We start from the raw sequence: 27,434 nt of genomic DNA on the forward strand, positions 1-27,434 counted from the left end.
ACAGGACTAGGTTTCCCTTGTAGAGAGTTAATTACAGGTAAAATAAAAGTTTCTTTTGATTCCAGTCTCCTGTCCTAAGTCCTTCTCTAGAGCTGTCTACTAGGAGCAGTTTGGTGTGTGTTTTTCCAGATCTTTTTTTGTGGACATTTAAGATTTTATATATGTGTGTGTGTGTATATACACACACACACACACACATACATACACACACAACTGTGTGTGTGTTTTAAATAGCATCCTATTACACGTATAAATCTATATTTTGATTTTTTTCCTTAATGATATTTTATGGGCATCTTTCTGTTGCTCCGTTCTTTTTGATGGCTACATAGTATTCCATTGAATGAATGCACCATAGTTTATTAAACCAATCCTCTCTTGATGGACAGTCAGGACATTTTTGCTATTGCAAAGCATGTGGCAGTGCACATCTTTGTCCAGCCCCTGTATACAGCGAGGCAAAGATTTCTAGATTCTTAGTTAGGAGATTACTGAATCAGTCAGTTACCTCTGGCCGTTTAGAAAATTAAAACCTCCTCAAGCATACTTTTCTCTGAGGGAAGTTTGTTCTCAGCCAGTCAGGCATACAAGCAGGTAGTTGACATAATTGAGAAAGGATACTGTTTACTGTGGGTGACCCAGCTATAAGAAAAGCAAATATACTCGAGGTTACATCAATAGAAACAAGGTTCCTCTCTTTGGTCAGGCAAACCACACCTGAAGTGTTGTGTCTAGTTTCAGGACCAGCTACAAATAGGGTATGGGCAGAGGGTTGAGGGGGTGACTGGGAAGGGGTCTGGAAGCCAATCTGTATGAGAAGCAATGCAAGGAACGAGGGCCTGTCAGCCTCGGGAGAAAGCTGCAGGCTCCAGATCTCTTCAGGGCTGAGATGGAGAAGAGGGCCATCTTGTTCCTTATTCCAGGGGACCCCAGAGGGCAGAGCGAGGGCGGTGGACGCAGAACTGGGAGTAGCCTAACTACAGCCCGTGCTGGCTGCCCAGGGAGGCTCCTTGGGGAGGAAGTTGGTGAGGTCTGGGTCACTAAAGATGGTCAGCCGGAGTCTCCTGGGGACTGGCTAGCACAGGCCTGAGTTTCCCCTGAGCTTCCTTCCAGCCCGAGATTCTAAGCCCTGGTCACAGCAGGCGATCAGGGGCAGAGTGGGACCTGGCTGCATACAAAGTTAGAGACACTCGGAGGCAGGGCCTGGGAACTTGGGGGCGTGTTCCAGATAGCCGGGCAGCAGGACTGGTTTCCTCCCCTGAGCTGCAACCCATTGCCTCTCAGGCAGTGCAGGCCAGTGGAAAGGGCACTGGTGTTGGAGTCTGACAGGTCAAGGCTGGATTATTTGTTCTGCCACTAACCAGCGGTGTGTCCTTAGGCAAGTGACTTAACCTCTCTGAGTCTGCTTCCTCGTCTGAAAAATAGAGATAATGCTATCTATCCGAGAGGATTGGTTTCCTTCCTAGAAAACAGGGATCATGATTTTTAGAAATCAAGATTTTTATTATCAAGAAAATGAGGTAATATGCATAATGATGCAGCCCAGTCCCTGGCATATGGTAGCTCTTAACAACTGTCAGGCCCTCTCCCAGCTTTAGTTAGACGTCGTTGGTCTTCTTTTGCAATGGTTCCAGCCAGCTGATGGCCCTGGTCCACCCCCTGTCCCCAGGCTGGTGGTGTGGAGCCTGAGTCATGGAGGCTGAGTGGAGGCAGTGGGGTGACCTCTGTGGGTGAGTCAGTGGAGGGGAGGGGAGGAAGAGGGACATGGGGGAGATGTGTGCCGTGTCTGAGGGACACAGTCCTCAGGCTGGGCTGGAGCCTGGATGCATGCCAGGGAAGAGGGCAGGACCCGGCAAAGGGCTGCAGACGTCATCGGGGTTTCTGACTTCTCTTGGGGAGGTGACAGCACCCCTGATAACCCTTGTGGGAGGACTGATAGGTCAGGGAAATCCACTTAGGCATTAAGAGGGATTGGAGCTGAGGAGAGTAGCCTTCTCAAGGTAGAAGGTTATAGAAAGGGGTGATAGTAAATTGCAAGTTCTGTAATGTTAGAACTAGAAGGGGCCTTAAAGATTGTCTAGTCTACTGCCCTATGTTATATTATTGCTATTGTCTAGTCTACCCTGCTATGTTACATTATTGCTATTGTCTAGCCTACCCAGCTATGTGATATTATTGCTATTGTCTAGTCTATCCCGCTATGTTACATTATTGCAAACCCCTCCTTTCAGGAAACTGAGGCCCATTGAGGCCACGTTTCCCTGGTGTTCCCTGACTGCATCCCACGACTCCTGAGCCCCCTTCCTCATAGTACACCCTCGCCTGCAGCCTCTTTATTACTGAAGTGGTTGCCAAGACTTAAGTCCTTGGCTCCTGGCTGGCAAGGATGCCAGGGTGGGCCCCCTGAGTACACGCCATCTAAAGTAGGTGCTGTGTCTTTGCTGACAGTCATCAAGAGGGCACAACCTGCCCTTGAATGAATGGACCTGGGGCCACAGTTTCCCCGACCGTGGAGTGGTGGGGAGGACTGGAGGTCATTGTCACAAAGCACGAATGTGGACAGATCTTTGCTTAGTTTGCAAGGTGCCTTCCTGACGCCTCACTGCCTCTAATCCCTGGGGGGAATTGCAGGCTATTCCCATTTATAAGGAGGAAAATGAGGCTCAGATGATTCCCAGTCTTCCATGAGTGTGGTACTGTGGTCCATGAGCTTCTTGTAGCCACGTCTTCACTAGCGATGATGGTGTACCAGTGTCCCTGCTTAATGGTTATTTGCAGTTACCAGAAATTAAGTGGGTGCCACGGCCTGGCTTGCTGAGGAACCTAAAAACTCTGTTGAAAGAGGGACTGTGTGAGTGGGAGACCTGGCCCTTAAATCAGCTGGGCACAGTTATGGGGCTGCCTCACCCTTTTACTAAGAACTCACTGTGTGTCAGGTACTTAGCTTGGTACAATACACATTAATATTAGTTTGGAAATTTTATTATAGAATGAATACGTTTCTTGTTAAATGGTCAGGAAGTAGCGAGTAGAAAGTGAGAACCCCCTTCCAACTGCACACGTATTGTTTCATTTAATTTCTTTAATCTGACACCAGGTAGATTCTGTTAATGTTCCTATTTTGCAGATGAGGCAGCTGAGGCTCAGAAAATGTGAGTGACTGGTCCTGTGTCACACAGCCTGCAGGCTGGACAGAGCTGGGTCTAGGGTGAGGCCAGTGCGGGCGAGGCCCCCAGGTGCAGCATGTGAGGAGGGCTCCCACTCAGGGCCGCGTGCGTGCACTGGAGCGCCCCCTTCAGTGTTGCACCTGCGTGCCTCTCTGTAGGTCTTGCGCTGTTTGGACCCTGTCTTCCCGACTCCAAGGCTGTCTTATCTCCAGTGTGCTCAATCCTCTCTCTTTCCTTGACTTGCTGCTGGCTTCCAGTGCTTGGGTCTCCGTCGATCCTTAGGCCAGCTTTAAGACATCGCCTGGTTTCTCTCCAGTCCAGGCTCCTCCCTGTGCACATGAAGGGATGGAGCGGAGGTGCAGGGAGCAGACGGGCTCGCCCGTGGCCGTGAGAGCGGGCAGCAGACTAGACGCTAGGACCTTCTGACTTCCTGTCCTGTGCCTTCCTTCCTGGAGACCCTTCCCTTCTCCCCTCCATCACCCCCACCCACCAGCATCCCTGGCAGCCCCTGCCTCTGTCTGGGGAGGTGGCCGTTGGCTGCCATGACCCCCAGTACCAGAGATCGGCTCTTGCTTTTCCCCCTGGGGCAGGGAGAACCTCGCTTTTCCCAGGCTTGCAGGATGCAGCTGTGCCCAGCGGCATTAGATTGGGCTGATTAAGTTCCCAAGTGGGCCTCAGTTTCCTCATCTGTCAAACAGCATCAGCCCTGCCTTCTTCCCAAGGCCGTGTGACAATCAGGTGGAAAAACAGTGCTTGGGAAACTATTAGGTATTTTGCAAATGTTATTGGCTATGCAAATTCATACCATTTGGGGGGCCTTGGAGCCCCTGCTAATTAGCACATGGCTAATCTCATGACAGTCTCAGGTGGGCGAAGCATTTCAGTCCAGAAGCTGGAATGTAAATTTAATTTTCAACCCTCTTCTGAAGTGGAGGCTGCGATTTGGGCCCACGCTGCCACCCCCTCAGACCCCCTTGGCTGCTCGCCTGTCACGCCTCCTCCTCCTCCTCCTCCTCTTCTTGTAGCGATGGTTCCCTCAGTTTCAACAGCATCACTTCCATCTTCACACTCTGTGGGCCCGCTTCTGCCCCCAAACCAGGCATTTCTGGTTCCGGCGGGCACTCCCAGGCCCCTCAGATGGGCTATGGGAGGCCCGCCTCAGCTGAGGTCTTGTTTTGGAAGAAGGCCTGAGTTGGCTGCCTCTTCACCACCGGCTGTTTCTGTTTTTGGAAGGGGGGTTGGTGTCCCGCTGCTGGTGGGTCACCTGCTGATCTGTAGCTGCTGGAACCGGGCCCACTTGGATGTGGCCAGGCCCCGTAGGAACATGGCAGGGGAGGAGGGGCTCTACTTTGCAGTGGGATCGCAGTGCAGGTATGTAAACGGAGGGTGGAGGCAGTGGGCAGACTGGACAGAGAGCAGGGACCTCCTAGTTCCGGCTCCATCCTGATTTTTTGTGTGACCTTGGTCTGCGTGCTCTGGACCCTGACTCACTGCCCTCACAGCAAGAGGGAGCATCAGCTGAGCTCATGCCCCGGGATGCCTAGGCGCTGAACTCCGGCACTGCCCCATGCGAGGGGTGGGGCCCGCAGCTCCTTTCCCCTTTCCACACCCACTCTGTGGTCTATGACCGAGGGGAACCCTGGGAGGCAGGAGGGTGATGCAGCCCCTCATTCAGGAGCCTCTGGACGCCTAGTAACAGGGATTCGCCTTGTTGCCCTTGGAGATTCCTGTCCAGCTCTGTCATCCTGGGAATGATTCCCCTCTCCAGGAATGGTTATAAAAACCACATGACCGGGAGGAGAGTTCCCGTCCGCCTGGCAGTCATCTTGGAACTGCCTCTGACCAGCTGGGCATGAGGTCAGCGGACGTGGAAATTCCCCATTTCCCTCTTTGTGTTTCTTTCCTCTAGAAGTCCAGGCCCTCTCTTGGGTGGCTCCTCTGATCTCCAGAGGGTTTTCTCACAGTAGGCTGCTTCATCTGGGTTCCCTCTGCCGACCGCCTGGCAGCCTGTTCTCTCCCCCTGCCCCCAGGCTCTGCCCGCCGAGGCTGGAGTCGGGGAGGATAGCCCTGCCTGCCCTCTCTTTTGCTTCCCCTGAACTGCTTCCCTGTTGGCTCCCCAGTGCTGAGGGTGAGCCTGAGCGTTGCGTGGTTTGGAGGATGTGGAGATGGGGTTTCAGTTCCTGTATCCTGCATCCTGCTGTGTTGCTTGGCCGTACATCGGGCATCTCTGAGGGAGCATGGCTGTGCCAGCCCTGATTCTAGAAGTATATGGTTGTCCAACATGCCTCTGGTCAGTGGGTCCTGGCCAGGCTCTCGGATGTTTGCACATGGCCTCTCAGGAACAGAGGCAGGGTCAAGGACTCCTGGTCCTTTCGGTCTTTCTGCTCTGATTAGAGATTTATGGAGGCTCTATTTTGGACCACTCTAAAGATACCCTGGTAGGCAAGATGGACTTGGCCCCTGCTCTCATGGAGTTTCCAATCTGCTGGGCAAGCCCGAGGTGGAGTAAAAAACATATCCAAATCATCACGCATTGTCAACTGGGAGTTCTGTTTAGGGTGAGTGTGGAGTGGCGAGCAGGAACCAGAACGCCTGCTGCCACTTATCACCAAAGGTGGCTACCAGCCCCTTCCAGCTCTCCGTCTCCCCATTTGTGAACTCCATTCAGCTCTCAGTCGTGGCTCACCTTCCAAGTACCAGAGCTGTGCTGGTGACAGCACGCTCCTGCCTCCAGGAAGCTCTCAGTCACAGACGCAAATGCTTGCACCAGTCAGGTACCTTCCGTGCTGTACTGGGCGGCCAGTGCTTTGCTGGAGAGCCCCATGAGGAGAAGGGGAAGCGCAGAGGAAGGCCCCCGCCCATGTCTTCCAGCATTTTTGAGCACCTTGCTATATGCCAGTCATTGTGCCAAGAGCTTTACCCACGCTGTCTCAATTCAGTGCTTTATTGCTCTGCTGCATAATGTTGACCTTTCAAGTGAAAAACAAGTCACTCCTGAGAAGCTGAGTGATGACTTTTGTGTTGGGCTTGTGGACAGCTGTCCTTTGCCTCCGTGGGGCCCTGCAGGGTGTGGGTGCGTCTTGAAGTATGTGTTCATCTTCTGTTTGTCAGTCTTTGGGGGAGGGGCCCTGCATGCCAGAACTTCGTTTTTCTTTCTGGCCCAAGTTATCCCCTGGTAATGAGGACCTTCTGGCCAAAATCTTTGTTATTTCTTGTGCTTCCAAGCAGGGTATACAGCCCAGAGGGTGCCCAATAGCCCTGTGTGTTACCCTACAAACAGGCTTGAACCTGCTGTCTGCCCCTCTGGCCTGAGTCGTGATCGGGCACTATGAGAGTGAAGGAGGGGTTAACTTGGCTTTCTTAGGCAGGCAGAGCTGCGTTTGCACCTTGGCTCTCATATGCTGGCTATGTACAACAGGCCCCCGTTTTCCGCGGGGGACACCTTCCAAGACCCCCAGTGGATGCCCAAAACCGCAGATAGTACCGAACCCTGCATGTACTATTTTTCCAATAGTACATACGTATTTGAGGTGCACCAGCAAAACTGGCATGAATTTCTTTTTTCTTCTTCACGATTTTGTGGGTAGAAGATTCGTTTTTACTGTAGATCTTAGCAACCTCAGCATATGATTTTTTTTCTTTCCTTATTAAGTCGAGAACTTTCATCTTTTCACTTAAAGGAAGCACCTTACAGCCTCTCTTTGGCATATCCGAATTGCCAGCATCACTACTCTTGTGCTCTGGGGCCATTACTAAGTAAAATGAGGGTGACTTGAACACAAGCACTGTGATACCACACAGTCGATCTGGTGACCGAGATGGTTACTAAGGCTAACAGGCAGCGTACGCAGCGCGGGTGTGCTGGACACAGGGAGGATTCACGTCCCAGGTGGGATGGAGTGGACAGCGTGAGATTTCATCATGCTGCTCAGAGTGGCACACAATTTAAAATACATGAGTTGTTTGTTTTTGGAATTTTCCATTTAATATTTTTGAACTGTGGTTGACCTCGGGTAACTGACACCATGGAAAGCGAAACTATGGATAAGGGGCAACTGCTGTAATCCTGGCTGAGTTATGTAACCTCGCTGAGCCTCCCTTATCAAACGAGGATACTTGAGTATGTATCTGAGGGTTGTTGTGCAGCCTAACTGAGGTGATGCTTCTGAAGTGTTGAATGCAGTGCCTGGCAAGCAGATGATTAATGAATGGTGGGCGTTGTTATTAGTCCTTTTTCACTCTTTTCTCTCAGCGAGCGCTGTGCGCTGTATGGGTGCTCAAAGGGCCTTTGAGGATTCCTGACTGAAACAGTTTTTGCCCTGGGGGTGGTAACCCAAGTCCTTCTGAGGCCCCCGGTGGAGGCCTTTGGAGCTCTTTCGTGTTAGTGAGCTCTTTGTAGGGCTGGAGGCTGGATCGATTTTTCAGCCTCAGGGCTGTTGCACTTACTGTTCTCACTGCCTGGAATATTCTTCCCTCAGATATCTGTGTGGCTAGTTCCCTCATCTCCTTCAGGTCTTTGCTAAAATAACTCCTCTGTGAGGCCTTTCCTGACAGCTCCATTTAAAATGAAAGTCTCGGCCTCAAGGTCTCCTGCTTAATTTTTGACCTTAGATGTTTTCATCACCCCTAATACTGTATTTATCTACCTATCTATCTATAAGCGCCATGAGAGATTTGTATCTGTTTTGTTTGATGATAATTTCCCAGCACCCAGACTGGTCCCCAGCACACAGTGGATGCCCAATAAATAATTATTGGAAGAATGAATGAATGAATGCAAGAAAGAAGTCTCTCTACTAAGTCACAGAACTAGGATTCTGAAATCACTTTGCAGAGTGGTTTCAAATGAAATAAAGCAGATGAAATTGAACAGATTAATGCAGAACACCTGCGGCACGAGTAGATTGTGGTTTGATGGAAAATTCTTCTATTCGTTAAAACTGGAAAGGACAGACCATACATGATACGAGACTGAAGGAGGAGGGCCACAGTGTCAATTAGTATATTAAATATTAGTCACGGTTCTTTCCTCCTCTTCTTTCTTTTAAAAAAGATAATGTACGTATAAATGGAACTTTGGATTGAATTGACTTGCTTATCCCTTAGGGCACAAGCATTTCACTTTAAGGATCACTGATTTAGCGTAAGACTTTCATTTCCCCTCCTCCGACAGGGGAAGGGACTGCCCGCGATCCCACAGTGAGTTGATGGATAGAACCTGTATTCGTTCAGTAAGTGTTTATTGGGCATGCACGTTGTAGTTAGTACCGTGCTGGGTGCTGAGGGTGCAGTGGTCCAGGGTCCCTGTCCCTCTGACCCCATCAACAGGATATGAACTCAAATTTTTTGACTCCAAGTTCAGTGCTCTTTCTGTACTCCATGTTGCACCTCATATGTTGATTGCTGTTCCGAATGAACCAGCAGTACAGTAAGGCTGCTAAAAGAAACTGATGCCATTCTTAGGTTGCGTTAATAGAGGCAGAGTGTCCAGATCAAAGGTGACGGTTCTGCTCTGCTGTACTGTGGGCAGACCAGCCTGTAGTGCTGTGTTCTCTTCTGGGTTATGGGGACTGCCTTCTGGGGCATTGATTGACTAGGATGCCTCAATGGCCTGGCCAGCCCCCTGATATATTGCTGTTGTCCTTACAGCCAGGTGGGCACCACTGCAGGGGCTGAGCCACCCTCATGGAAGGGAGAGGACCATACCGGATCTACGACCCTGGGGGCAGCATGCCTCCAGGAGAGGCGTCGGCAGCTTTTGAGCGCCTAGTGGAGGAGAATTCCCGACTGAAGGAAAAAATGCAAGGGATAAAGATGTTAGGTAAAGCAGACCCTGTGCTCTCCCGCAGGCCTCCTCCCTGCAGCCTGCAGTGCCAGCTGGCATGTGCCTCTGCCCGTCATCCCTCTGGCCTTCCTGGCCCCGCATTGGTGCCTGCCCCACAGCTGTGTCTTTATGCGCTTCTGTAGCACGGTGGCCCCGTTCCCGGCCCCAATTCCCCAGCACCCCAGAAGCATGATGACAGGACTCAGAATACCTGGAGGGGCTGAGAAGGAGGCGTGGGATGGGGGAGAGGGAGCTGGAAGGCCCAGTGGTGGACATGGAAACAGAGTGGCCTTGTCCTCCACAAGCACCAGACATGAGGAGAGTGGCGTCACCGCGGCAGCCAGGGCAGGGCCCCAAGTGTTGGAGCAGGGAGCTGGGCTTGGCTTGAAGCAGGGCGGGAGTAGGTCCCCTGATTTCTCTTTTCCTGGCTTTTGCTCAAACTGTCCCACTGCCTCGAGCAAGGCCACTCACCTCCAGGTGACCGAATCGTCCCCCTCTGTCATCAGATGCCAGCTCCTCCTCCGTGCGAGGCATTCATCGATGTCCCCATCCGGAGGGGTCTCTCTTTCTTCCAAACCCCTAAAACTCTTCCTTTGCCTTGCTCCACCTTCTCTGGTCTTGGGCTTTGGGGGCGAGCACAGCTTCCCAGTTTACCAAATGCTTTCTCCTTGCTTGGCAGAGCTCTGCTTGGGATGGCCGACTGGGGAGGGAGGGGCAGAGTTTCCCCTTCTCCACTTGTAGGAGAAGGAAAACTGAGGCCCACAGGGGTGGTTGGTACTATCGAGGGTCTCCACCCTTCAGGCAGCCCCCGACTGTGGGGGCGTAGGCTGTGAGTAGCCCCCCCAGCGCCATGATGGTAGGCCTAAGAGAGCCGCTGGCTTTCTGTGGAGTCCCCGGCCAGGTGTGGCGGGGGTGGGGCAGGAAGAGGGTGCTGGGGGCCAGGAGTTTGTTCTAGATTCCCCTATACTCCTTCTTCCCTGACTGCGGGGCCCACTTCCTTATCCGGCCTGTTTCTGGGTGGAAGCTAGAATGATGTGTGTCCCACTCAGCCCGCAAGGCGATGGTGGGAGTGAAGCCCAGGGCCTGGCGCGGCAGGAGCCAGGCAGAAGCAGGCTTAGGGGCACAGGGCCGGGAGAAGCAGCGCACTAAGCTGAGCAATTCCTCTTGCTCCTCCTTTCCCCGCTGTCTCCCCAGGGGAGCTTTTGGAAGAGTCTCAGATGGAAGCGTCCAGGCTGCGGCAGAAGGCAGAGGAGTTGGTCAAGGACAGCGAGCCACTCCCACCATCGTCTCCCTCTTTGGCCTCCTTCGACCACCTGGCTGAGCTCACAGGTACGGGGGCCCCTGTCGTCTGCCTTTCCCCGCACTCCAAACCCTTAACGGTGGCCTCCCTTCTTATTCAGAAATCCACCTCTCCTTCATTTATCCTTAGACCACAGACCATCCTCCCAGGCATGTTTTGGCTGCAGCATCCCCCAGAAGGTCAGGTTTGAAAGGGACTTCAAAATAGTCTTGTCCAAAAGTGGCTGGTGACTCAGCACTCCTGAGGCCCTGGCAGACATTGGTAATGGATCTCAGCTACCCACTGCACCCGAGAGGTGGCTTCAGGGTCTTTATCAGCATATTTATTCAGCAGATACTTAATGAGCAGCCTCTATGTGCCAGGCACAGGGCTCCAGGCAGCTACTTCGGGTCACTCAGAGCTGGTGTACGCATCAAAAGCTCTGTGGTTTGGCCCCTCTCCTTCCACTTTACATTTGGGGAAGCTGAGGCCCATGGAAGAATCTGGACTTGCCTGCTGCAGTGTATTTCAGATGTAAGGTTACATATGCTCCCTATTAAAGGAGAACGTTGACTGTGACTAGGGGTTAAAGTCCTGTGCGTGGTCACCATGCATTCCTCTGGCACGTCTCCAAGTCCAGGGCAAGGTCTGGACCGGGGGGAAGAGGTCCCCACACACGGGGCGTGGATGCCTCCTGCTGCAGCCCCACCTTACGGTCCCAGCCCAGGGCACTGTGCCAGCCTTCCATTTGGCTGGTGGTTGCATTTGCTGAATAGACAAAAGAAGGAAAGTGATAATCTCAGAGTCCACTGTGCTGCAGTCAGTGGGCATTTCCAGGCTCCACTTATCCATTCAGCAGTGTCTTCTGAGTCCCAGATTGGTGCCAGTCCCACCCCCCAGAGTGAGACCTGCAGTGACCCTCTAGGGGCTCCCTGCAGCAAGAGCCCCAGGAGTTGGTAGAGGGAGGGCCAAGTTTGAGTCCTGGTTTTGAAGTTGCTGGCTCTGTGACTGTGGGCCAGTTGGTGACCTTTCCATGCTTCAGTTTCCTTACCTTTAAAATGGGGATACAGAACTGTCGTGAGAATCGACTGAGATAATAAATATAAAAACACTTTATTAATGGTAAATTGTCATCCTTGTCGTCATTGAGGTAGGTCCTGGGTAGCAAAGAGCTGTGGCCACCTTGGGATTTTCCCAGCAAGTCCAGGGAAGATGGTGTCTCTGTCCAGGTTCTCTCTCCATCATTCCATGGCCGGTCATTTTCCCAGGCCACCTGGCCCTGTGGGACCTCCTCCCGTTTTCCCAGACTCATGTAGGGAACTCTGCTGGAGAACTCTTCTGGCCAGGGCTGTCCCCGAGGGGGAGGTATCTGGGCTTTTCCCCTTTCCCTGCTGCTCATCTATGTTTTCTCAATTCTCCAGGAAAGGATGCACATGTCCCAACACCCCCCGCTGACCCTGCACAGCCCAGCGACAAGCCAGAGCCGGTCCAAAAACCTCCATCCAGTGTAAGTTGCCTTTGGAGTCATCGCTGAAAGTTGCCTGGACTTCGAGGTGCTGGGGGCAGATACAAGAACGTGAAGAGAGAGGGTTGGGGTCAAGAAACCTGAGTTCTAACTTGCTGGGGAATATTGGGCAAGTCGATGGCAACATCTCTGGGGCTTCAGTTCCCCATTTTCAAATGAAGGTCATAGTTAAAACTTACCAGAAAGACCCTGGTGTGCACAGGGAATTCTTCGCGTTTACTAAGTTGAGCATGTCTTGACTGTGCCCAGTGCTAGGAAAACAGATGAGTGTGGCATGGAACTCACATCTCAGACGGAGCACAGACACTGTCTTCTAGAGATTTGCCTTGAGAAGTTTTGATTGGTATCCTCAGACTGGAAGGCACCCAAGTGATCATATCATTTAGCATCTTCATCCTACAGTTCAGGTCCAGAGAGAGAAGAGCATTTTCCGAGGTCACGCAGATAATTAGGGAAATGTAGAGGTGAAAGGGATTTCCAAGGCAGGGCTGAGGTCCAGAGCTGGGTTCTTGGTGGCCATGAGGCTCAGCAGAAACTGAGCATAGAGATCCTCCCATCCGTGTGCCCTTTCCTGGGACGAGGGAGGGCTGAAATAGTCTTTGTAGACCCAGTTTAATAGCAATCCCAGAGCCATTTGCTCGTTCAAAGGGATCATCAGCCTATTCATTGGTTGCACACCCGGTACGTTCTACTTGCGATGGCTGAGAGATGTGAAACGTCTGGGCGTCCTCGGCCACCCTGGATTTGGGTGAATCCTGAAGAAGTCTCTCCAAATTTGTTGACGCATCTTTGGGACTTATCCCAGATCAGTCTACTCCTCTGGGACCTCTGGGACTGAGTTGGCAAGGCTGGCATAGGAGCATCTTGGTGGTGGTCATACCAACTGCTCTGTTCTCCAGGTGACCAGCTGGTGACACCTGGCCTGGGAGACAGCTCTGGTGCTGTAGCAGGAATGTTGGATTTGGGGTCCTTGGGTGCAGTCCCTACTTTTGCATTAACTAATGATATGCCCTTGGTTTCCTCCTCTGTCTAAAGGGGACGTAACCCTCTGACCACTCCGTGTGTTGCTTTGAGAAATAATGGAGTTTGTGAAAACCTTTTAAAAGTGCAAGGCCTTTAAGAAAAATACAATACTAATGTGCTAGCAGTTCAAGGTCAGCTAGTCCAACATGCCCAACATCTGTTTTACAGATGGGGAAACTGGCCACAAAAGGGACAGTGGGTGGCAGGCAGACTGAGAATCCTGCTTTGTGGTCTCACATGAAGCGAAGTGTAACTGCCCCGTGAGCTCAGCCTCCGCACGGAGGGGCTGCCCGGGTGACTTGGATGTGAGAAGGGGTTTGGTCCTTCCATTCTCTGCCCCCTCGCTGCTCTCAGCCGTGGGGCCCCAGAGGAGGGGCCAGGTGTTTTCCTCTCAGGCAGCCCCTAACTTCCTTTCTGCACAGGGCACCTCCTCTGAATTTGAAGTGGTCCCCACTGATGAGCAGAATTCTCCACCAGAGAGTGGGAGCCGCACCAGAAACACGATGGTGAGTGGACGGCAGGTCCCTGGGCATGTCCCACGTCTCCTCTCTGTTTCACTCACCTAGCCCCGAGTGAGAGGCACTGGACCCACTCAGATCCCTTGGGCACCCTGGAGTCACTTGAGGATACATGAGGGACCGGACCAGGGGGTGCTTCTCGCTCACATATGCAAATCGCTGTCTGGTGACTTCCCCGACTTGGGCTGCACAGGCAGCCGACCATTGTGAAAGCCTGGGCATGTTGCCAGCCCCCTGGTCTCTCCCAGCGCCGAGCACCTCACACACAGTGACTCAGCCCTTGGGGCTGTGGGCTCTGAGCCCCGGGGGAGTGGAGAGGGTCAGAGAGGCCCAGAGAGGCCCAGAGCGGCCCGAGGCAGGTGATTTACCCTTCTGTGCAGACTCTTGGTTCCTCCCAGGCTCCCCTCCAGGGCATCTAGGTAGGAGGTGTAGGAGGTTAAACCTTTCTCTCTCACACACACACACACACACAATCACACAATCACACAATCTCACAATCTCTCTCCCTCCCTCTCTCTCTCCCTCTCTCCAGCTCTGGGGTGTCCACCCAGCATCCTCATTCCATACCTTACCCTACTTGCTGCCTTTATTCCAATTATGTCCTACTCTCTCTTAACATGGCAGGCTTATTGGAGAAACATTGCAAAAGGTCTGGAACATTCTCCCTCCCTCCTCACTGAGATTTTTTGGTTGTTATTTGATAGGCAGTAAGTAGTCGAACCTTACTTCACTGACACCTTGGTCTCCACTGCTCATTCCACCAAGGCTTGAGGGATAAATGTGGCTCTTTGGTTCACTGATTGCGTCTTGTATCTGTCAGTTCCCAGTGAAAGGTCCCCATCAAGTGGCTGTCCAGGTTACACTAGCAAGCTTTCAGTGATGAGGGGCTCATCACCACACCAGGCGGCTCTGAGTATTAGAAACGGTCTGGGTTTTGTCTCCTGGGAACTTCTGTCGCCTGGTCTGGTCCCTGAGGGTTCTAAGAAGCTGGCCAAGGAGGCAAGACCCCCCCTGCTCAGAAAGTCTTTCACTTTATGATCTTGGACCAGTAACTTCATTTTGTTAATATGTTCCTCCTTTTCCCCACCATGTGCCTATTCTGTGTTAAGCAAAGACAAGACAGCCTCCCTGCCCTCTGGGAGCTCGTAGGCCCGTTGGAGAAATCAGAGGGATGAAGCAATTCATGAGCCTTAAACAAAGCAGCATTCGCCACCTCAGATCCTTTGTGGAAAGAGGCAGTGGGGGAATGAGTGCAGAATTGAAGAAGCAGTGTTATCTCTTGTTAGAATAAGGTGCTAACACTATTACATGGGCATTCACTGAAGGCCAGGTTGTGGCTGTGGGGCATTTCCACTGCTGCAGAGTTCAGAGACGTGGGAGGTCAATGTGGCAGAGCACTGGATCGAGAGTCAGAAAGCCTAAGTTCCAGTCCTGGCTCTGCCACTGCCTCAATGGGCAACTTTGGGCAAGTTCCTTCTCCCCATAGCTTGGTTTCCCAGCCTGAAGCCTGAGGCACCCCATAGCTCTGACATCCTGTGACTCCCACAGATGTTAGGGGAGGCCTGCTAGAGGAGCTGAAGTGTAGGCAGGGCTGGGAAGGATGAGCAGAGGGAACACTGTGGGAATGAAGCCCAAGGTGGCACGGGGCCTGGTGCGTGGGGCTCAAGCAAGGGCAGGTGAGGCTCAGATGCCTGGTAGGGGAGCTGGGCTTGATGCAGTTAGCTGTGAGGTGCCCCTGTGGGCCTTGGGCACAGTGTTGGCATAACCAGGGTGCTGTCTTTGATAAGTGTTCTAGACAGAGGAGAGATGGAGAAAGAGAGGGAGAGATTGAGTGATTATCAAGATTAGACTCTCCTCCCACAGTATGCTTCATTTCTTATATACTGTACTAGACTGGGATTCTTTGAACTATCTAGAGCTGTGATTCTTAGCCTGTTTTGAGTCTTGGGTCCTCTGAGAAGTTGGTGAACACTTGGACCATTCCCCAGAAGACACACACACAGACATAAAAGTCAGACAGTTTTGGTCTCTGAGTGGCTCCCTGGTCAAGACTCCCTGAGCTGAAGAAGCCATGTATGGAGTGATACCCTCTCCTGGGTGTACTGCTTCCACATGTCAGTTCCCCCTCATAAGAGCCCTGTGAGGTAGAGGGAGGGCAGGGGTGTGTATACGTTAAGTAGATGAGGGTTCTGAGGCCCAGAGGACAAGTGATTTACCCACAGCACTCAGTGAGGCCCAGAGTGTGGGAGGAAGGTGGCTCCACTGCTGGTGAGCCAGCTGGTGGCCTGGGAGTCCAGTCCTGCCCTGTGAGTCAGCTCCAGACAGGGAACCTGCGTAACTGCAGAATTTCCCTGGGCTGAGCTGGGATCACAGCGGGAAACTGAGTCATGAGGAATGGGGAAGCCAAGAGAGAATGGCTGGCCGTGTCTGCTCAGACCCTGGTGAAGAGCGGTCTGTGTCCCCTTCCCCCCGCCAGGAGCTGGGCCCCCTGCCCCACGAGGACTCCAACCTGATGCTGCACCTGCAGCGCCTGGAAACCACCTTGAGTGTGTGCGCCGAGGAGCCGGACCACGGCCAGCTCTTCACCCACCTGGGCCGCATGGCCCTCGAGTTCAACCGGCTGGCCTCCAAGGTGCACAAGAACGAGCAGCGCACCTCCATCCTGCAGGTGAGGCCGGCGGGAGGGCACTGGGATGGGCAGGGGTGCTCCCCTCCGCTTCCTCCAGCTCTTCCTGGGAACGCAGGGGTCCCGTGGGGACTTCCAAGGGTGATGTTGGGGGCAGACTTTGGGCTTCTTCAGGGTAGTGAGCTGGGTAAGGAAGTTGTGGGAAGGGACGAGGAAGAGGAAGGAAATTGGGAAATATGGGGTGGGCAGGCGGCAGCAGCCCTGCCTCTGTTTTTCATGTCCAGGCAGGGGGAAGGGAGGGAGCAGAGACCGGCCCCCTGAGGTAGGACCTTCATTATCCCCACTTCACAAATGGGGACACAGCCCTTGAGAAGTGATTTTTTTTTCGTCTAAGGTCACCCAGCTAGTAGATGTTGCAGTTGGGATTCAAACCTCAATCTGTCATGTTCCAAAGCCCATGCCCTTAACCATCATCCCGGCCTGCCTCCTGATGTGGGGGGCTTCCTTGCATAACTGTTTCTGGGCCATGGGAATGAGGTCACATTTCCTTCCTACCTAGGCCAGGCCGTGGAGTCGTATGGTCCTTGGTTCCAGTTTGTTGTCAGTGCCGTCGAGATGATTCCGACTCCTGGTGGCTCTGTGTCGGCAGAGCGGAACCCTGCCTGGTCTTTTTGCGCCATCCTCTCATCTTCCAGCTGCTATTTGTAGGGTTTCAGTAGTGACTCTTTATTGCTGTGTGACCTTGGAAAAGTCAGTTATCCTCTGTCCCTCACTATCCCTGTCAGTAACTTGGAGCTGAGAATGCCTCCCTCATGGGATTGCTATGAGTTTTAAATGAAGCACCTGGTACAGTCTAGAACATAGTAAGTGCTTGAAAAGTGGTCACTGTTAGGATCTTATGATGATCAGTCATTTGTCCTGGATAGGGGATCTTAGCCTTGAGGACTTGGGGGTTTCACAGATAGTGAAACTGAGGCTCTGAGAGGACCTGCTCAGCACCTGAACACCTGTCACCTTAGTGACAGCGATAACAAAGCCTCCTTCCTTCCCCCGGACCCTCCTCTGTGCCAGTCACTGGTCTGTGGGCTCATTCATGTCAGCGAACATTCAAGTGCCCCGTTGAAGGGGGAATCCACCATGTGTGACCTTGGGGAGGGCCTGGGTTGACAAGAGCAGGAGGGGCATCCAGGCTGGAGACGTGGTGTGAGGAGAGATGTGGGAGCAGAGGACACCAGGGAGAGCACAGGACTCCCATCCCTCCCCAAGTGAGGGGGCTGTTGGGGGGCGAGGCTGGAGGAGTGACTAGAGCCTCCAGGGAGGGCCTGGGGGGCCGGGCTGAGGGAGATGTCAGCGCAGAGCTGAGCTCTGGGGAGGTGAACCTGGTGCATCGCATGGGGCAAGATCATGTCAAGCCTCAGCTTTTCAGCTTTGAAATGGGATTTGATACCCGGCCTCATAAAAGGGGTCCTGCCAACCGCTGTTGTTTTTTATATCAGGTGCCTATTTGTTTCCTTCTTAGCTGTTACCACAGCTTAGAATAATTTTATTTTATGAGGTGGTTTATTTACTTTGTGTTTGTTTTCCTTGTGCTCCTTGCTAGAATGTGAGCCTCACGAGAGGGGCACACGTGTCTCATATCCCAGTGCCTGCACTTAATAGGTGCCTAATGCGTATTTGGTGAAGGAATGAACAAATGAATGAACAGGTGAAGTCACAGGTGGACTCTGTCAGCCCCTTTGAAGGAAGGTGATGACCTTTGTGACGACTTCTGTATGTTAGCTGCTTTGTGCCCAGGGCATGACCCAGAGACTTGAGGAAACGGCCCTCTAGACTGGAAGAGTGGACAGCACATGAGGCCTCGTCCTGGCCTTTTTGTGGTGGCCAGGAGTAGGACGTTCTGTTCTCTGGAGGCCATGGCATCCTGGGTATTTACCCACCCTGTGGGTGGAGGCAGATTAATCCAGTTCCTCCGCGTGCATTCACTGATTTGTTTCTTGGTTCACCCAGCAGACATTTCTGAGGCCAGGTATGGCACACGGCCTCTGCTGAGCATTGGAACCGGTCAGAATAGTGTTCTGTTTTCTCGGCCTCGGATCCTTCCTGTCCGACCACCCTCCAGTTCCAGGCTGTTGCCTCCATTCAGCTTGCCCATTTCTCCTGTGTTAGTCAGAAAGGGCTAGGTCTTGCTGTGGAAACAAACAACTCTGAAATCTCCGTGGATAACATAAAAGTTTTCCCTCATATTCTGTGTGGCGGGGGCTTGTTTCTGCTCTGCAGTTACCTAGAGGCCCCACCATCTCATGCCCTTTGGAATATGAGGCCACAATAGCCACAGGGAAAAAAGAGACCAGAGAATTGTGCATAGGCCAGCCCAGAGTGACACTTGTCACCTATGCTCATCTTTCATTGGCCAGAACTAGTCACATGATCACAGCGAGCCTGGGAAATGGAAATGGAAGGGAGCGGGTGGAATGTCGGGTGAATTCCACTGTCTCTGCCCCCAGCCCAGCTCACAGGCTGCTGCCTCCTTCTCTGCTTTTTCATCACAGGGGAAAGAGACGCTGGTTTAGGGTCTGCCAGTTGGAGTTTAATCCCAGTGGTGATTCTTAACAGCTGTGCAACCTCATGCAAATTACTTCACCTGTATTAGCCTACCTTTAAAATAGAGACGAATTACATAGCTTTGGGGAAGCTGTGAGGCTCTGAGGCAGTGAGTGGAGGAGCACCCAGCACGTACGTGGCACGTGCTGGGTGCTCACTAAGTGTTTGCTGAAAGACTGAGTAGCTCAGTACTGACACGGTGCCTCCACATTACCAGTCAGCACCTCCCTCCCCTCCCCGTCTGTGAGGCCCTGAGTCTGGCCGTCCATCTGCATGCCCCCACCTCGCAGCACTTCCAACACACGTCCTCACATGTTGTCAGGTGACTGGCAGTTCACACGGCGCTGGCACCTCCATGGTCCTGTTTGTCCTCCCAGCAGCCCTGTAGAGGAGGCACAGTTGTCCCCATTCTGTAGAGGAGGGAACTGAGTCTCCGAGGTGGAGGAAGCCTGAGCCACACTGAGGAATTGGTGAGAGCTTGAGGATGCCCTGGCTTCCAGCTTGCCATTTGACAAGATGGGAAGCCTCGCATACTCTCCAAATCGACTGAGCTCGTAGGCTCCTGGGACTCACTTCTTCACTTGTTCATTCATTCATTTGGCCATTTAGTCATTCAGTCGTGGGTTCCTTCAATGGAGTTAAGTGTCGACCTGTGCTAGGTCCTGAGCTGGGGCTGGGGGTCTGGCAGTGGATGAGAGACGAGTGAGGGGGCTGGGGGATGGACATTAAGAACAATGATACAAACAGTTCTTTAGTTCTAATTGTTACAAGCAAGAAGGGTGAGAGCAGGGGGCCGTGAAGAAGGATAATGGAGGTGACCTAACTCACCTGAAATGTGGAAGTCAGGGAGGACTTCTCTGAGGAGGTGACATTTAGGCTAAGACTTGAAGCAGGAGTAGAAGTGAGTCAGGGGAAGGCTGGTGGGGAAGAGCGTTCTAGGCTGTGGAACAGCAGAGGAGGAGGAGGAGGGATGGAGCTCTCTGCCTTGGAGGACCAGAAGGCCCTGTGGCTGATTCTTGGTCAGGCGTCCTCACGGCTGGCTCCTGAGGGAGAAGAGGCGTAGAGGAGCCTGGGTGGGCCTAGTGGCTTGGCTCCCAGCCGTCCTGAGAGGGACTGGGTGAGGCCGGGCAAAGGGGGTAAAGTATTGGGATGTGGCATGGCTGTGGCCCCTCCCCTGTCCTCCAACATCAGCCTGCATTTGGGGTGCACCCCTTCCCTTCCCTTGTCCCCATGCACCTCTCTGCCCTGCAGACCCTGTGTGAGCAGCTTCGGAAGGAGAATGAGGCCCTGAAGGCCAAGCTGGACAAGGGCCTGGAGCAGCGGGACCAGGCTGCTGAGAGGCTGCGGTGAGTGCAGCTCCTCAGAGAAGGGGTTGGGAGTCGGGGTGGGCAGGAGGCGGGGGTGAGTGTGGTGCTGATCTCTGGAATGAGGGCTGAGGGCTCTGAGGCCTGTGCCCAGAGCCTTGCATTGGGTCCTTCTCTGTAGGTACCTTGGTATTTCCTCTCTGGCCCTTTTAATACCTTGGGGAGTGTCTGTTCTTAGTGCCTTCAGATCTTCAGAAGGGATCTGTACAAACTGCACTCCTTCCTTGGGAACTTGCCCCGTTGACCTGTTAACAGCGGCTCACTGGTGTTAGAGAGAGGGCTCAGGACTTTGCTGCCCCCTGCTGGTCACCCTCCTGCTCTGTTTCCTGAGAATAGTCGAGGTTCCTCATCTGGGCTAGTGGGTCTTGGACTTAATTGTGCAGGATCGCTGAGGTCGAAGGCATTACAAGTTCACACTCCCACCCCTCCTTCCTCTGCCGAGATTCTGATTCAGTGGGTCTGAGGCGAGACCCAGGAAATGCAGAGGCATCTGCATTTTCCCAAAGGCCCCTGTGATTATGATGTGGTGGCCCAGGATCACACTTGAGAACCACTGATCTTGACTCTTAGACTCTCAGAGCTGGAAGGGCCCTTTGAGAGCGTGCGGGCCAATCCCCTCATTGTGCAGAGGGAGACTGAGGCCTTGAGAGAGGCAGAGACTCGCTTCGGGTCTCACAGTGAGAACCTGGGCCTCCTTGCTCCCCATTCACTAGAGTGGCCGTAATTCCTGCCTGCACTGTGGTCCTGGAGAATTGGGTGATGAATCATCTGCTGGGTACCACCTGGGCTCAGGTATGTGGAAGAGAGGTCTTTGTTATAGCCAGGACTTGCCACTCCGTTTCTCCCTTCCTGTTCCTTATTAGACTCAACAGGAAGAGAGGGAATATAAATGTGTAACTACTGGGCCACTGTGTCATTTTGAATCAGCATATATTTATTTACTTTTGGATGGCCAAAAGTTTTGGGGTTTTGTAGCCATAATGACTCCATCCATGGATCCCAAAACTCAGGCTGGAGGAAAGACTCTTAATTAGAAGGCAGTAGTGCAAGTCCCTGCTCTGTGACCTTGGGAAAGCCACCTTCTTTCTGTTTTTCTATTATTACGTGGGAACTCAGCTTGCAAATAGAACATAGAGAAATATTTGACATGTTCCAGTCATACCTGAATCCACATCACCACTTTTGTGTGTGTGTGTGTGTGTGTGTGTGTGTGTGTGTGTGAGGAAGATTGGCCCTGAGCTAACATCTGTGCCCATCTTCCTCTATTTTTTATGTGGGATGCCAGCGCAGCATGGCTTGATGAGTGGTGCAAAGGTCCCTGCCCAGGATCCAAACCTGCAAACCCTGGGCTGCCGAAGTGGAGTGCGCAAACTTAAACCACTACGCGTGAACTTAAACCACTATGCCACTGGGCCGGCCCCTCACATCACCACTTTTATTATGTCCTGTATCACCTACCTTATTATTTACTTAAGAGTTTACTTTAATTTGAATCATGTTTTTACTTAAAATTATTATAAAGAAAACTTTCACTACAGTAAATGGAAAACAGCATTAGTGTAATAAATAGAAGATAACTCCAACAATAAATACAATGAAAATGGAAGGATGTTCATAAATTCTGGCTAACTACCATTGCCCACTGAAGGATGTGGGCCTGAAGCCTGCTCTTTCTCTGTTAACAAAGGAGGCTAGTAAGTACTAGAGAGGTGCTCAAGACCTGTTAGCAGCACACTGAGGCTTTCCCCATGCTCTACACAGGAAGTTTGAAGATCATTGGAAAAGGTGTAGCTTTCTCGCCAGGGTGTGATCCAGGGCTGTTTAGTGCAGTGTGGATACATCCTGAAGGCCTCATGTATACAGACATCCACAGTTGGGGAAACCCTTCTAGGGCTCTAGAGTCTCTTTCCTAGAGACTTCTAGGTAAGCCCATGGATTGCCAGCAAAGTGGCTTAAGGATATCCTTTTTGGTTCTACCCGAGGGCAGGTTTTAGGGTCTTGCCTTACTTCCCAGGACTCAGCTGCAACTCAGGTGAGTGGTAGGTCAGAGGCCCCCAGCCTCCGTAACCCAGGGCCAGCAATGTGACCTCTCTGCTTACCTCCAACACAGGGAGGAAAACATGGAGCTCAAGAAGTTGTTGATGAGCAGCAGCAAAGAGAGTGCCTCCGGGCGGCCAGGCTCGCCAAAGATGGAAGGCGCAGGCAAGAAGGGGGTGGCCGGACAGCAGCAGGTACGTGGTCAGAAACTCCTTCCACAGCATCCTCGATTCCCCAGCGTCTGATGCCACCTTCAGTGGCAGTGAGCTCAGTACCTCCTGCTGCAGCCAGTTCCACTGGTAGAAGATTCTAGTTGTCAGATGCCTTTCCTTAGCTTGGCCTGACATCTGCCTCTCTGGAGCTTCCACTCCTCAGTCTTTATTCCGCCTTCAGCCACACGGGGCATTTCATTCCCTGGGACACACGCTCAGGCTGCAGGCCATGACCGTGGCTTCGTGGCCCCACAAGCCTTCTCTTCTCCAGGCTGAATAACTCCAGTTCCTTCGGCCGTTGCTCATAGCAGGTGGAGTCCAGTCCTTTGCTCAGTGTGGGCACATTCCCTAAACACATTCCAGTTTGTCAAAGTCTCTCTTACAGGGTGGCTCCCGAAAGTCAGTTTAGCATCTCAGGTATTCCTGGCAGAATTAGGGTGTTAGGTGGAGAAAGCCCCTCAGAGGACTCTGCTAAGCTCCTGTGATTGCACCCTGGAGCCTCTGACATGGAGAGAGGAGGGCACCGGCCGACGTCGGCCTGGCCTGGTCATGCCACGGGGCTGGCCCTCTTGCCCCCTCCCACCGCTGCTCCCAGCCCCTCTCACATCCACTTCCAAGCAGGAGCTGGCTTTCCTCCCTTGCCCGGCCTGTGCCTTTCCCCTGGCTGCAGAGCTGAGTCCCAGCTTTTTAACTGACGCATTTTTCTTCTTTAATGGGGTTTAATGGGTGCACAGCAGGACTCAGCATCTTTAACAATCCCCACACCTATGTAATAGTAGTAATTATCCTAATAGCTTAATTTCTTATTACTATGTGGCAATGTAGAGTTTGCCCAGGACTTGCAAACCCATTATCTTATTTGGACCTCCTCTCTCTACACGTAAGGTGGGCAGGGCCGGGACTATTAACCATGAGACAGCTATGGCAGGAGGTTTGGAGAGGTCATGTGACATCACGTAATCAAGATTCCTGTCTCACCTGGAATGGTGTGGCAGAGACACATGCTGATAAATGGCCTTCTGCATGCTAGCCCATGAAGCCCCTCTCTTCTTTTTACCCCTCAAGTCTGAGCCTGCCTTGTCTGCCCTCTGGTGGATGTGACCTGTGGACTTTCCTTATCTCCCCTGGGGTCTCTGAATTCTGTGGGCAGGCCTCTTCACTTTTCTAAAGCCCTTTAATATCAACTCATCTCACTTGACTGCACGAAAGCCCAGATGCTCTTACTGCCCTGCCAGGGAGGAAGCTCCTGGAGGAGGCTGCCACCTTGGACAAGTTACATAAATTGTCTAGATTCAGTTTCCTCCTCTGTAAAATGGAGATAATAATTCCTACCTGAAAGGGTGATTGAAGGATTCACAATGTGATGCCTGTGAAGTACGTTTAGCACCTGGCACGTGGTAAACCGTGAACATTAGCTATTGCTTTTAATGGCAGATTTGGTGCCCAGCAGCCCAGTCAGCTGACTCCTCTCTTCTTTGTGGAGGTTAAGAGTACACGTCTCAGGAGCCCAGCACCCCGTCTTCCTCCTTCCCCCAAAATGTTAAGTACAGCTTTCCTCCAGGAGGCAGCAGGCTTCTAGGCACAAGCCTATCTCCTGCCTTTCTTAAAGGAGGCAGGGGTCCCTGGAGGGCTCCCCCAGCCCGCTCCCCTCACTCCCTGGTTCTTGTGGTGTGCTTACAGACCTTAGCCTGTAGGGGGCAGTTGAGTCTCACAATTTCTGCCCTTAGGCCCCACCCCAAGCCACAGGGGAGTGTGGCGGGGACCAGAAGGAGGGAAACAGAATGTGGGCAGTGACCCCAGGACAAATGCTGACAGACCCCCAGGGTATCTGAGATTGGGTATCAGATGGGCCTTCAGAGCCCATCCTGTTTGATCTCCTTCTACAGAGCCCCAGAGAGGGTGTGGGTCTTGGCCTACATCATGCAGGGCCTTGGAGATGGAGCCTGGGCTCAAATTCTGGACTCCTAGCTTTGTTCTGCTGTTTCAACTCAACACTTCCTATTTTTTGAAGAAAAAATTAAAACTTTTTATTTTGAGATAACTTTAGACTTACACAAGAGTTGCATAAATAGTCCAGGGAGTTCCCATATCTCCTACCCGCTTAACGTCTCACATAACCACGGTTCGGTGATGAAACCCAGGAAGTGAATAGCACCGTCAGCTCAACCGCAGGCTGTGTTCAGGCTTCACCAGGTTTTCACTCATGTCCTTCATCTGCACCAGGCTCGAATCCGGGAGCCCACGCTGCATTCAGTTGTCCCGTCTCTGTAGTCTCCTCTGGTCTGTGACAGTCCCCAGGCGTTCCTCGTCTTGCATGAGCTTGATAAGTCTTGAGTTATACTGGCCAGTTACTTTGTAGAATGTCCCTCAATTTGGATTTATCTGATGTTTTCTCATGATTAGATTGAGGTTATGGATTTAGGCCAGACCCCCACAGCAGTGACATTGCGCTGTGCTCAGTGCATCATGTCACAGGCCCGTGATGTCAGCGTCTTATTACTGTCAACCTTGATCACTTGGTTAAGGGGATTATGTCAGGTTTCTCCACATGAAGTGACTAATTTTCCCTTTGTAATTAATAAATATTTATTTTTGAGGAGAAAATTTGAGACTGTGCAAAAGTGCTGTTTCTTCTTAAACTTCTGCTCGCTAATTTTAGTATGCATTGGTGGACCCACCTGCAGTCATTATTACGTAGTTCTAGTGGTGATTTTGTGTTTCCCTCATTCCTTGTACATTCACTAACTAGAATTCTTCTGTAAGGAAGAGTTGTCCCTTCTTCCCCATTTATTTTTCAACTATTTCTTTCTGCCATTATAGACTCAAGGATATTTATTTTATTCTTTGGGTTGTAATCCAGTACTATCATGATTTATTTTCTTGTTCAGATTGTTCCAGCTTTTGCCGTAGGAAGCTCTTTCAAGTTGTCTCCTGTGCCCATTTATGCCCTTCTTCTTCTCTTCTTATTATTGAGCACTTCCTTACTTCCTGGCACCATAGACGCTCCAAACTCACCTTATATTTTCCTTGCCCCAGCCCTGGAACTGACCACTTCTCTGAGGAGCCCTGTGTCTTTTTGTTGGAGAATGGCTTTTAGAAGCCAGGGTCTGGGCGCTAGGTGTGCTCATTGCTCCTGGAGTCTCACTGCTCTGGGCGCTCTCAGAGGACAGAGCTAGGAAATACATGTCTGTGTACTAATCGCGCATACATGTACATCTTTATTTCTGTATCTTTATAAAAACATTTTTTAAATAAACATTTTATAAAATGTTAAAAATATGTAACTCTTGCCTTTCAGGTCAGAGGATTTTTGGCTGATGTGTGTGGGGAGGGGAGGGTAGTGGGCAGTGCCTTAGAGATACAACCTGAGCAGGGAAAGAAGTGGCCATGGGGAGGGGAGGGGAGTGGCGGGGGGAGGGTCTGGCAGCCACTGTGGGTCGGGGAGGGGGAATAATAATCTAGATGGACTTCCTGAAGGGGGCTTAATCATGGCTGGGTGTGTAGTGGTGTCCTCGTAGGTGGGAGGGTAGAGAGGTGGGAGACAGAGGGCTGGGTCTCAGGGCTGAGGGGCCTTGGGGGAGCACAGAGTGGGTGAGAGAATTGTTATTTGAGGCTTTGCTGAAGGCCCCTCTGTTTCTCCCCAGGCTAGTGTGACAGCAAGTAAGACCCCAGAGATGGGGGCCTTGGGTGCAGCTGAGAAGAAGGTGAAGATGCTAGAGCAGCAGCGCACTGAGGTAGGTGGCTGGAGAGGGCGGTGGTGGTCAGGGAAGACCCCTCTTCCCCACTGGGACCGGTGAGACAAAGGCCCTCCCTGCCCCCCTGGTGAGTTGCCATGGTGACCACTGAGCCATCTGCCCATGGGAGACCTCCTGCTGCCTTCTCCTGGGCTCTTGTTTCTTGATCAGTCCCCCTGCCCACAGGGGTCACTCTGAGGAGGTGGCATTTGGGGTACGGCCTGGAATTGTTGGTGGGGCGTAGTTTAGGAAAGCTCCATGGGAAACCCGGGGTGGTGGAAAAAGGTTGTGATAAGGTAGACAAGTTTCAGCATCAGGAATGGGGGGCCTGGGATTCACCTGTCCCCACACAGCTGGTTCAGGGAGGGACTGAGAGGAGAGCATCCGGCACCTTCTTCTAGCACTGCTTCTAACTGGCTGAAAGTGGCCAGTAGTTGAGGCCATTCCCTGTGTCTCATACATGTTCCTCCATCTCCCACCCCCAGGCCAGAATTTCCAGAGCGGAGGTGGAAGCCAGTTCCCATCTGTTCTCTTAGCCCCTCCTCTTCACTCAACTCAGATCCTTCTCCAGATCCCTGGGCCTTTCTGCCCTCCCTGGTCCCCCAGCACATGTGAAAGTCAGGCCTCCATTAGTCTTTTGTTTACGTGCATATTCATTGTAGTTTCCTTTTTGTTTTGCTGTAAGGTATTTTTTCTGATTACAAAAGTAATGTAATGCTCATTATAAAAAGATAGAGAGTCTCATCTCCTAGAGATGAGCACAGGTGATAACAGTTCATTGCATATTCCTCAGTTTTTTCTATGTACTTATTAATGTATAATCTGTTTTTAAAAACAAGCAGAAAAAATTATATCATACATGCTGCATTACAGATTACTATTTTCTTTTTTTCCTTACAAGTAACCATATCTTTGAGGGTATTCATTTATATATAAAACATATACTATATTCCTTCAATTCTGAGCACTTTTTATCATATATTAATGTTTCTGAAATTGGGTTACCCTTTCCGATTATTTTATTTATTTAATGATGTAGGATTGTTATAATAAGAGTATGGCAAATAGTGTAATCTTAGAAACAAGGCAATGCATTAGAGGCCTGATTTTCTTAATAGCTACACGGTGCTCCATTTTCTGTTTGTACCTCAATTCCCTTAACCCGGCTCCTGTGCTGAGGTTCTCCACTGTATTACAAATTGTTTTGTAATACAGACATTGCCAAGATGGTCGGTCCTATACATATATATTTGCACACTTGTGCAAGCATTTCTTTTGGTTACATTTTCAGAGTGGAATTATCAGCTTCAAGAAAATGCAAACTTGAAGTTTTAGTACATAGTCCCGAATTGCCCTCTAAAGAGATGTGTGTTCCATAATTGTACGCCACAAGTGTATACTGTTTCTGTGTCTTGGTGTTGGTCTTGCTTTCCTGGCAAGGATACGATATGGCAATTGGTGAAGGTGAATTGCTTTGAGGAACATTGAGTTTTTGAGAAGAGGGATTGAGGTGGTATCTGCAGC

At 51.6% G+C, this 27,434-nt stretch overlaps 1 protein-coding gene across 5 annotated transcripts in view; it reads left to right on the top strand.

The window, feature by feature from the left end:
• TNIP1 (TNFAIP3 interacting protein 1) overlaps positions 1-27,434 on the top strand; it is a 44,684-nt gene that overhangs the window by 6,768 nt on the left and 10,482 nt on the right. For 4 of the 5 annotated variants that reach the window (XM_087429535.1, XM_087429537.1, XM_014786162.2 and 1 more), the window contains exons 2-9: positions 8,817-8,988; positions 10,186-10,320; positions 11,692-11,777; positions 13,241-13,324; positions 15,813-16,004; positions 19,815-19,909; positions 22,038-22,158; positions 25,821-25,910. In XM_087429535.1, the coding sequence (XP_087285661.1) occupies positions 8,853-8,988; positions 10,186-10,320; positions 11,692-11,777; positions 13,241-13,324; positions 15,813-16,004; positions 19,815-19,909; positions 22,038-22,158; positions 25,821-25,910 (939 nt within the window). In that variant the 5' untranslated portion in view covers positions 8,817-8,852. The remainder of the gene's footprint in view (positions 1-8,816; positions 8,989-10,185; positions 10,321-11,691; positions 11,778-13,240; positions 13,325-15,812; positions 16,005-19,814; positions 19,910-22,037; positions 22,159-25,820; positions 25,911-27,434) is intronic. The other variant, XM_014786165.2, reaches the window with a different exon arrangement.

Source organism: Ceratotherium simum, chromosome 4 (genome assembly GCF_057802395.1).
Source record: "Ceratotherium simum simum isolate JZ-2026a chromosome 4, ASM5780239v1, whole genome shotgun sequence".
Lineage (NCBI taxonomy): Eukaryota > Metazoa > Chordata > Mammalia > Perissodactyla > Rhinocerotidae > Ceratotherium > Ceratotherium simum.